This window comes from Stegodyphus dumicola, chromosome 2 (assembly GCF_044657685.1).
Source record: "Stegodyphus dumicola isolate Sdum_Otavi_A_Nest chromosome 2, ASM4465768v1".
Lineage (NCBI taxonomy): Eukaryota > Metazoa > Arthropoda > Arachnida > Araneae > Eresidae > Stegodyphus > Stegodyphus dumicola.
In genome coordinates, this window is record NC_140769.1 from 90,912,314 (window position 1) to 90,924,069 (window position 11,756).

Here is an 11,756-nt window from a genome sequence, read left to right on the forward strand (position 1 = left end):
GCGTGCATCTGCTACACATGCACATAAAGCGTTTACCCATGCGCGCTTCCGATAGTGATGAAAGTGACAAAGAGGTTATTGAAAATGAAAAAATTTTGATTGACAAGTTAGTCAGTATTCTCGACACAGTAATTACAGGACTTGAACAGTGGGACTTTGTAACTGAACAAGAAATTATGTCTGTTTATAGAATTAAAAAGAATGTATTAGCACAAAAAAACAAAGCAACTTTAACAACTTACACTGAAAGAAATGTTTAATAAAGTAAACAAATAAATACAGTACAAAATCTGTAATCGGGACTCATCGGGACTTCGGCGATTCCGGATTAGGGGTTTTTCCGGATTATAGATCATCAATTTAAATCTGGTAAGATGGCATGCAGAAATTATACAATTAAAACAGGGTTGCCACTCAAAGAGGACAATGAAATTCCCTGACTTTTCCAGGTTTTCCAGGTGTGTTTCAAGAAAATTCGAGTCTATCCTGCTGCGTTGAGAGGTAAATTAATTATGGTACCACTTGAAAACATAAAAATTTGCCAATTGCATATGACTTATTATATATATAATCCCAAAAGCATTACTATTATAGCTATAATAGGAGTTGTTTTCTCCACTGAAGATTGAGATTAGAATCTGCCCGATCTGGATTAAAAAATGAGTTTTTTTTTTCCGAGACATTTTGCAGCTAAACAAAAGAAGGAAATCTATTTAATGATATTTTTAAATAAATTCAGATATTTTTATATTTATTTAGCAGCATACATAAGAAAAAATATGTGCAGTAAATTTCGTGATAGTATGTCATCATATTGCTAGATTTAGTTTCAGAATTATGCCAGAGAAATTTGCCTGAAATTTGAAAGTATTATTAACCAATAATAAATAAATTTAGAGGAAAGAAGAACATTAAATGATATAAATAACATTAAAATAAAGTTAATTACTTTAAAATTGAATTACAATAACCAATGATATTTTGGCGAATATAGTCATATTAAACATTAGCCTAGATGACTCATTACTATTTTTTTATTTTACTGCAAAATGAAAAAAAAAAAAAGTTTAAAAGTTTTTGCGGTGAAATCCTAGTCTTTGCTATGGCCTTGGTACAATTTTGAAAACTGCCACCAACACCAAAATAACCAATTTACTGCCCAACACCTTCTTGAATAGAGACTAAGAAACAGAAAGAGGTAACTGTTGTTACTGCTCATCATAATGTCACCAAATGCCATGTGTACCATACACAGAGGTTAAAATTGTATAAAAAAAGATATGTATTGTTAATATAAAAAACTTCTCTGCAACAGGAATGGCTCCGTCGCAACGTAGAGGGAAACAGCTGTGTATGCGTGAAATATATCTGTTTCCGAAGTTCGAAAGTCAAGTTTATGAAGAGTATATAAAACGAATATCGTTTTAAATTTCTTTAAAGGAAAAGAAAATATTTTTTATGCGAGTAAATTAATTAATAGATTAGTTATTTTGAGCAAAAAAAGTACAAAAATCTGAGTATAAATTATCACGAAAGTCAAAGAACGTTTCTTCTTAACACATGCTCCACAATTTCCTATACACATCGTGGAGGGGGAAATTCTCGCTGTCAGATTCCGCCGCCAAATACCTTGGTGAGTTTTTCCCTCTGCTTTCTAACGGCACTATAACAAACTGATTTACATTACATTTACGGAACCTTTCTTTCTTTACATAGATGTTCTTACATTAGAACAGAGTACATGAGGGCTATTCTAGCTTCCATGGTACCGTATATTAGGATTAAAATGATTTTTTTTTTTGTATACGAGAATGAGAAGGTATTTTCTTTAGTTCAACATTCACTGCACATGCGAGTCTCAGGATTTTCGAGGTTACTGGAAACTTGAGCTAATCTTTGGAATATGGTAACAGGCAGTTTCGCGACATTTTGGTAGGCGATAAAGGTTACTACCTAGGACTTTGGCAATAATGTGTGAAGTACCCAGTTCCAATTACGGATTATTTTGTCTGAGAGAAATGAGAGATCATGAGATATGTCATGTGACATTTATGGAACAGTTTTTTAATCAGAAAAGGGGGGAAATTTGCAAAAATATCTGCAGTACTTTATAGCATTTAGCTTCATTCTATGTTGTGTGAAACAGTGTTGCTTAATATTTGGATCCCATGGCCCTATGTAAAGTAAATTCGAAATTTTTATTGCGTTTATGTGATAATCCAAAATAATTGCTTGAATGGTGTATGAGAGTAGGATTAATTGCGGATAAGTATGAATGTCCAACATGTGGGAATGAAATGAGATTGTGTGAAAGGAAGGATATTTCAGATAAGTTTGAATGGAGGTGCAAGAAATCTGGTGAAAATGAACATTTTGTGATCCGCCATGCACTCAAGATTCTGTAGACGATTAGGTAAGTTAGTATTTTTAATCATTTGAGGATATTATTTTTATGCATTGTTCTAAATATAAGGAATAAATAAATTAATATGCTATTATTGGAAAATTTTTATTAGCAATAAATTAGTTTAAAGTAATTAAGATTATAAGCTAATTTTTATTAATTTAATGTGTTTATTTATATTTTAACTAGTGTTTTTTAATTTAATTATATTTTAATTAAATGATAGTGATTTTGTGAATTATGCGCATGTAGCATTTTGGAATACATTTCAGTAGAAGTAAACAAACATGGAAATAAGTTAAATATTTGAAACTAAGTATTTGCAATTTTTTTTAATGTTTGCCTTATAAATTCGCATGTGACATTTATAATGGATAATTTAGAGGGAAAAGTTTTTGGATATTTTATTTATTTTATACATGCAAATGTTCATCCTTGAAAAGGGTACATACTTTTCGTGATCAGGTAATTTCATATATGTACTTTTTACCGACTTTAAAGATTCACAAAATTTTCCTGCATTTTTGTGCAAATTTTTCTAGTTTATGAGAAAAAGCAGTGAACATGGATAAAGTCAAGAGTGTGCACAATGCCATTTTGTGCAATTCTGGAATGTATTTTTAAATGAAAATAGGTCGACGTGTACATGGTTACCGTGTACGTGCAATTCTTAAAAACGCGGCAAGGAGTTTGCGATTCTGCACTTTCTAACAATTCAATATTCGTCATGATTAAGCACTTTTGTTCCATAAAATTTCTAGCATAAGCGTAATTCGGCTAGCAGATTGTTCGAAAAAATGTTGAGTAAATAAAAAAAAAAGAAACATGCCTTTACTTTGTGAAGACAAAATGATGCCGAAAAAAAAATTAGGAGGTTGCTGTAGCAGGGTTGGTTGCCAAATTTTCGCCAAAAATCACCAAGTTACCATAATCCAAAGATTAACCGAAACTTGCTTTGCCTTGCTAAAAGACAATCTGATTGGAGCTGCAAAAATTAGCTCTACGGCAGCCAAAGAACGTCTTTGCGCCAGCTGCCTCAATAATGCTCATCCGATACATAATTCGCCAACAATGTGATTGCTTCCAACATTGGCATAAAACTTTTTTTGGAGATCGCAGTATGTCATTCCCTGACTTCTTCAGATTTTGACTAAAATATTTAAATTCCCTGCTTTTTTTTGGTCAATTTTCGAATTCCCTGACTTTTTCCAGTTTTCCAGGTAGCATGGCAACCCTGTTAGAAATATGAAACCATACTTTATGAAATAAAGAGCAATTATGATCTAAAGGGTATAAAATTTTACAAGAAAAAAAGCTTAATATTTATTTGTTTACTTTATTAAACTTTTCTTTCAACACGCGCATGCGTAATGTATGCGCATTCTCTACATGCATGTGTAAAGTTTGTGGCTTTGATGTACGGATTATAGATCATTCCGGATAATGGACGTCCGGATTATAGACTTTGTACTGCATTAAACTCTCTCTCTTTTTTTTTTTTTTTTTTTTTTTTTTTGTAAATTTTGATACCCTTTAGATCATAATTGCTCTTTATTTCTTTATTTTATAAATCACAGTTTACATTTTAATTGTATAATTCCTGCATGCCATCTTACCAGATTTAAATTGATGATCTGTAATCCAGAATCGCCGAGGTCCCAACGAGTCTGGATTATGGAGTTTGTACTGTAGTATTTTTGTTCTTCTCTTTATTAGATAGGATTTCTTAAACCAATTGATAAAATACAATAAGTTGCAGTAATAATCCTTTTTCTGATTTCAGAATTAATATCATTTTGATAGCTAATTTCGGAGCCCAAATAGGTGACAATTTTCTCATATTCAAATTTAAATGGGCCATTCTCAAATATTTTAGGTGGATTTTCCTTTTTACCAAAGTACATATATTTATTTTTTTTCACACTTACTTTGAGCTTCATTTTCCTTTCTGAATTCTCTAGTGCCAAAGGAGGTCTCTCTCATAGCACAGCTATAGATCTTGCAAATATCTACATCATCGGCAAAAGCCAGAATATGAACTGATTTATTAAATATAATACCTCTTGTATTGTTTCACATGTTAGGTTGAGAAAAAATTAGTCACCGACTGCTGACTTTGACGAAGCGTTGCTCAGATGATGCGATAATATTAATTTTTCTAATATTATTGCAACAGTAAAAAATAATTTACATGTTAAAAAAGTACGGAACTTAGATATTTTCCCACTAAGTGTTTTTAAAATAAAAACCATCTTTAATAATGTAAAATAATGCTAATAATGAATAAGCATAATATCACAATATAATGTTACAAATTTTGCATATACAGTACAAAAACTTTAATCCGGACTCATCGGAACTTCGGCGATTCCGGATTATAGATCATCAATTTAAATCTGGTAAGGTGGCATGCAGAAATTATACAATTAAAAATATGAAACGGTAATTTATGAAATAAAGAGCAATTATGATCTAAAGGGTATCAAAATTTACAAAAAAAAGCTTAATATTTATTTGTTTACTTTATTAAACATTTCTTTCAATGCACGCTTGCGTAAAGCATACATTACGCATAGTCGAAATCGGAAAATTGCAACCAGAAAACTATTCGATGTGTATTCGTGATATTTATAATGATGAGGAAATTGATTTAAATCATATCGGAGTACACTGAGATGAAACACTACATTTAGTAAGGAATTATAAGCTGAATAAAATAAAAACATCTGCCCTGAAAATGAGGATAGTGCTAACAGATCAACTTCCAGTTCATTGCATGCCGCGACGTCCCCCCATCGCAGAGCAGCGTGAAATTGATAAACAGATTTCGGAACGATTAGAGAAACAAATCACCTCTCTGTCACTTTCTTCATGCTTTTATCGATTTTTTGCAGCAATTCAACTTTTTGTTTAATGGTCATCGAAACATGCTTTCGCTTTGTAGATCCTTTGACAACTCCAGAACTGGAAACTCTTTTTGACATAATCGAAAGTTCAAGGTTACTTTTTATAAAATTGCTCTAACAGTCTGCAAAAAGTAATAAGTCGGATCCGATTAGAAGATTAAGGAACAACGCAATATGCAACATTAACTGAAATAGATAATTAGGTAATTTTTGCCTAGCTTATATCGTCCATTATACATTAAACGCACATGCGTAAACGTATTATGTGCATGCGCAGAATGTTTGTAGCTTTGAGGTACAAATTATAGATGATTCTGGATTATGGACGTCCAGATTAAAGACTTTATATTGTATATAAATGAACAGTGAAGCTTCATTGGAAAAATAAAGTTATGGGGACAAGGTCATTTAACACTTGTACATGGTTATCTATGCAAATTGAGGTAAATGGTTATCTTGAAAAAGTTTTGTCTCCAAACATGCTCCCCATTTTACGACATTTTAGCTTGGTTCCTGTATAACTAACTGTAACTGGCCCATTATAAAGAAACCACAAGCATGCACAGTTTTTGGTAATAAAAGCAGGATTGAATGCGCGAGACAAGAGCAATGAGGGAGCAACCGAGACAGCTGGCAACAGCCTTTGTTACATTCTAAGAAAAGAAGAAAGGGGGTCATCAAGGCCATTAAAGAAGAGATGAAAGCAGGCCATGAACAAATGAAAAGGCCCTTCAAGTCCAATGAAAGCAAACCAAAAAGATATGAAAAGATAGAACAAGCCCAGGTCAAAAGAAAATTAAACGAAATTGTTACCATAATAAAAAGCAAATTCAAGACTACAAAAAACAGAATAGACATAGTTGAAAATAAAATTGGTAAAACTGAAGAAAGAGTTTCGACTGCTGATCAACAAATTGAAGAAAAACTTTCTACTGCCAAACAATAAGTTAGAAAAAGAGTTCCTGCTGTCGAACAACAGAATGAGTGCAGAGTTCCTGCTGTTGTCAAGAAGTTGAATGATTGAAATAATCTTTTTTAATTATTCAAAGGTTTATTATAGGGCAATACAAAAATAAAAAAAAATTTTTACGTTTCTCATGACATCTTCATCAGAGGATCAGTGCCCTGAGAAAGTAAAAAACACGCCCTGTTTCTGAGCTTATCAATGAACAATGTAATAAGGACAAATAATTTTAATAATTAAAAAATTTAGATAAAATAATAATAAAAAATAGTTAAAATTTAAATTGAAACAGCAACAGAAGATAATTTTTTTTTAAATGAACAATGTAACCACTTCCCCACACCCCCCCCAAAAAAAAGAATGAGTGCTGAAATACAAACATCAAACAAACATTAAAAAAAAAAAATCTGAAAGGTTTCAGATTTTAAATTACATCCAAAGGGGCTTTTTTTTAACGTTTTGTGTGTCACCTTTATTTATTAAATACCATGTTCTTCGTACTTAAACCATAAAATTCACTTCAATAGCAATGTCGCAAAATAATTTTAAAATGAGCCTATCTTTAGAATTTCCAATACACATTTCCGTGTGCTGGAGATAAAAAGGTTCCTCCCCCCACCCCGGTAGATTGTTGCTATTGCTCGCTTTCAAATCGTTGAGTTTGTTACTAAAATATTCGTTAAAGTTTTACAAAATATGAAATTGATAATATAACAAATTCCAAATTTCAAATTTGGGCTTCCACATGCCCATATTCGCAGTAGGATTACTTCATTCAAAATTCGATGGCTCTATGCATCATTGCTTTATCACAATGCGAGAAATATACATACATTTATGCAGATTTTTCATTTTTAATTTCTTCAAATATAATGCAGAACTCTAACATTTGGTGGCTAAAGTTTGAAAAGTGAAACGGACATTTAGAGTGATTCAACACAAAATTGCAAAACGAAAACAATAGTCCTTCAGGGACAAAGCCCCGTTGGACTAAAAAAAAAAAATCAAAGGTTCATAAAATATCATAAAAATGTTTTACAACCAGTTTTCCTTAATTTTCTAATTTCTTTCCAGTTTTTATACATATATATTGAAATTTTCTTAGGAAGTCTTACACAAACATGTATAAATCACTTTTACTCAAATCATATAAATGGAAGTATTTTATTTTAAATCATACCAAAATTTACATAACATTCTATACTTTACCTTTGACAGCAAATTTTGCAATTCATGAGGATGGAGTTTTTGAACTTCTCCTAATTGCACAGCAGCTGCTTTCCGAGTTAATGGTGAAGAACCATTTTCTAGCAATGAGAACAAGCGTTCTAATCTGAAAGGAAATAAAGTTCAGAGTGTATTTAAAGCATCAGCTAGCAAAAATCTTAAAGTCAGAATATGATTTTTTAACAGAGTTGGCTAAACATTCTAACAGCAAAATGTGATTGCCAGAAGCTAACTAAAGATTCAAATCCCTCTGCTATTATATATACAAAGCTAATATGCAGTCTGGTATGAACTACAGAAAAGAGAAGGACTAATCTTTGGAATATGGTAACAGGTAGTTTGGCGACATTTTGGTAAGGCGATAAAGGTTACTAGCTAGGACTTTAACAGTGTACATGGATAAAGTCAAGAGTGTGCGCAATGCCATTTTTGTGCAATTCTGAGATGTTTTTTTAAGCGAAAATAGGTCGACTTGTACATGGATGATACCATGTATGTGCAATTCTTGAAAACGCAGCAAGCAGTTTGCGAATCTGCACTTTCTCTCAATTTCGCACCTAATCTTCGTCATTATTAAGCATTTTTGTTCCATAAAAGTTCTAGCATAAGCATAATTTGGCTAGCAGATTGTTGGAAAAAAATGTTGAGTAAAAGAAAAAAAACATGCCTTTACTTCGTGAAAACAAAATGGCATCCAAACAAAAAGTAGCAGGTTGCTGTAGCAGGGTTGGTCACCAAATTTTCACCAAAAAATCACCAAGTTACCATAATCCAAAGATTAGCCAGGAGAAGACTTAACTAAGGTATAATGATCATAACTGGTTATTTAACTTAAGATACTTTACAAATCTAATAACTTGGCTTTTAAGTTACGCAGTCACACTAATGGCTGAACAGTTGACAGCTGATAGCTTGTCTTGGAAATTAATCCAGGCGAATGAACTGGCTGCATGTTTTTTTATTAATATTATTATTATTTTCCCCATATACTATATGAATGCGAGCCACCAGAATCAAAAAGAAAATCAAAAAAAGAATGACCAGTACGAATTTTTTTGACTTAAAATTCTAAATAAATAGTTAAACTAAAAAACAACTATCTAATCAAACCATGTACAGACAAGGAAATGTTCATCATAGCATTAGGTTTTTATCAAACTGAATCCCGCACAGACACGGAAATGTTCAAAATAGCACAGGCTGCCATACACCGCAAAATATTTGCCGATTAATCCAGGTCTGTGGAGTCGGATAGATTTTTGGGTAAAAGGAGTCGGAGTCGCTAAAAAAACACGTTGACTCCAGTTTTCGTTGAACAGTTTAAATTTGAAATCAAATTAAAATGAATTGAAAAAAAAAAATTAATGACAAACTGAGTTAATATTTTTATTTATGAACTATATACATTAATAAATAGTTATTTTCTATTTTATTGATATATTAATAAATAAATATAAATGGAAAAGAATGGATGTGATATTCGCCATTATTGATCAAACTGCTTCATTTAGTTACAATTTAGGTAAGCAGCAATAGCAGCAAGAACTCCCAAAAATTGATGGCATTCTTAGGAAGCGAGCAGGAAAAGGAGCAACGCAATGGAGAATATCAATATATGTAGATATTTGATGACATAGTGGTTGTTAGAATTAAGAACTTTTTCAGTAAATAACATTAATATTCACTAACAGAAAGACTGTGGGATGATCTTACAGAACTGGAAACCCTTCTTTCAATCCTGCATATAGCCACAAAAAAGCTACAATCTGAAGAATTAACAGGAGATGAAAATGTTAGAAGACGTAGATAACCCCTAATGTTTCACTAGCAGAAAGACTGTGGAATGATCTTGCAGAACTGGAAACTCTTCTTTCTATACCGTATATAGCCACCAAAAAGCTACAATCTGAAGAATTAACAAGATGCAAGACTGGAAGAATGTGATGTTTGTTCTTTCTGAAATGAAGGAATCATTTCTTCAATGAAGAAAATAGAAACTAGTTTGCTAGACAATAAGATCGTGCTGGGTTCAATATATGTAGATCCAAAATGCCGAATTTTGTTGGATGACAAACAAATTAAAAAGGCAAACAAAGCAATCTATGAAATTTCATTATGAATGAAATTATTCTGGAGTGTTCAAATTAGGACAGTCAAACTGCAGATATTGCAACCGAGTCTTTATCATCCTCTTCCACTGATGAATTAGATTTTGAGAAATATTTGGATAATACTGAAAAGGCTAAGGCAAAGCAAATGAAAATAAATAACCAAAAGCTTTTAGATATAAAAATGAAAAAATACAAACAAGATTTATACACAGCCTTTGAAGAAATAGATAAACATGATTGCTCTTACAAGACACCTCTTTTAGAACTTCTAAAAAATCTATCCTGAAAAGTTAAAGGAAGTAGCCTTAACAGTAACAGCTATTCTTCCTACTCAAGGCAGTGTGGAAAGACTCGTCTCAGTTCTGAAGTTTATCAAATTGGATCTATGGTCCTCTAACAAAGATCTTGCTGAAGTTTTACTGTTTCTTAGAAATTATTAATGCCAGTTTCTCCATTTCATAATAACTGCTAATTAATATAAAAAAATTGATATGCATCAATTTTTTTCTGTAGCATCTGTTACTTCTTTTATATTAAGAAAATAAGCTGCACCCATATATATATGTTTACATATATATGAAGGAGTCGGAGTCGAAATCGGTCATTTTTCCTACAGACTCCAAAGCCCTGGATTAATCATTGGGATACAGTTAATGCTACAGAACTAAAACAGATTGCGGTGTACCTTAGAAGAGAGGAAAAAAATTACGGAGAGATTTCTCAAAAAATGTGCAAAAGCTTTATTTATTTAAAAAGAATAAAAACATAGGCAGCACTGATTGCATTATTCACATAGAAGTTAAGATACTAAACAAATGGATCTCTGTAGTCAGTAGCGAATTCTTGATTGTTTTCAAAAGGGCAACAAGTTCACAACATTTTTGTTATGATGTGGATAATCAGAAAGTACCAAAGTAACATTGCAATTACAGAACTTTCAGTTGAACATTGCAAGTACAGCACATGAGGCTAAATGATACAAGGCTTGAGCATCCTTGCTACAGCAGATTATACAGGGGGGATGAAAAAAGCAAATGTACATATTGCATTTTAGACAACTGAGTTTTTAATGATCACAATAGCAATTAATATTATGCTAAATGTTACTTTAAAGAAAATGGTTATTAATAGCTATGATAAAGAATAAAACAGGTACTACTTTTTTAAGATGACACAACCAATTAAAATCTCAAAAGAGAGCAAAAGGTATATTCCAAAATTAAAATATACACATATGTGAAAGCTATAAAAATTGCACTCTGTAATACAGAAAAAGAATATAGATTATAATACTACATAAAAATTCACTGTTATTACTTCAACAAATCATCCAGATCTATTCAGTATGTAAGTAGATGTAATACACTGTGTTAAAAAAATATTTTTCACATAAAATTTTCTTTAGTATAACTCACCTAGATGCCATGATCTATTTAGAGTAACTGCAAATATGATGCTTTTTTACTCTGACCACTCACATAGGACGCATCTGCTAGATCTTTAACTAATAACATTACATTGGATTTGTAAAGAACGCTTAAAATATTTGGAATGCATAAAACTCAATGGAGTGTCTTCAATGAAAATAAAAAAAAAACTTATACAAAAGTCGTTATTATTAAATTAAAATACAAATTTAAAGATGCATATTTAATCAAGCTTTCTGTTTAGTATAAATACATATCAACAAAACGGATGTAAACACTTATTTTATAAAAGTGGGGATGATTAATATTCAATAACAGAAAACTGAAATCACAAATAATCTTCGTCTGAAATCATTTTAATGATCCCTGATAGATAACAATAACCTTTCAACCAGTGTCTAACAATAAATTACGAAATGTAAAATAAATTACGACGAAATAATCACAAATTATAAACTTATGGCTCCAGGACGCACTTCCACGCGCGGTCATATTTATAGTGTTAGCCATCTTGCCTTGAATGCCAAATATACCGGCATCAATAATATGATTGGTCAAGAATAATACTACTCTCGACCGCATATTGTTAGAAAGATTTCATTATTTCCCGAAGCAAAGAAATAAACATTATTTTGCTTTACATAAATGGCAACAACTAAAATATGTAATCCAAACTTGTACAACTACTAAGAATTTGAGTTTTAGAAAGCAATGCTT

General features: G+C 31.5%; 1 protein-coding gene across 2 annotated transcripts in view; it reads right to left on the bottom strand.

Moving 5' to 3' along the window:
• The window catches only part of Hel89B (histone acetyltransferase 1), a 224,698-nt gene extending 213,144 nt beyond the window's left edge, over positions 1-11,554 (bottom strand). For both annotated transcript variants that reach the window (XM_085810877.1, XM_085810878.1), the window contains exons 1-2: positions 11,028-11,554; positions 7,484-7,607 (exon numbers count right to left, since the gene is read on the bottom strand). In XM_085810877.1, the coding sequence (XP_085667003.1) occupies positions 7,484-7,607; positions 11,028-11,038 (135 nt within the window). In that variant the 5' untranslated portion in view covers positions 11,039-11,554. The remainder of the gene's footprint in view (positions 1-7,483; positions 7,608-11,027) is intronic.
• Positions 11,555-11,756: the final 202 nt, after the last annotated feature.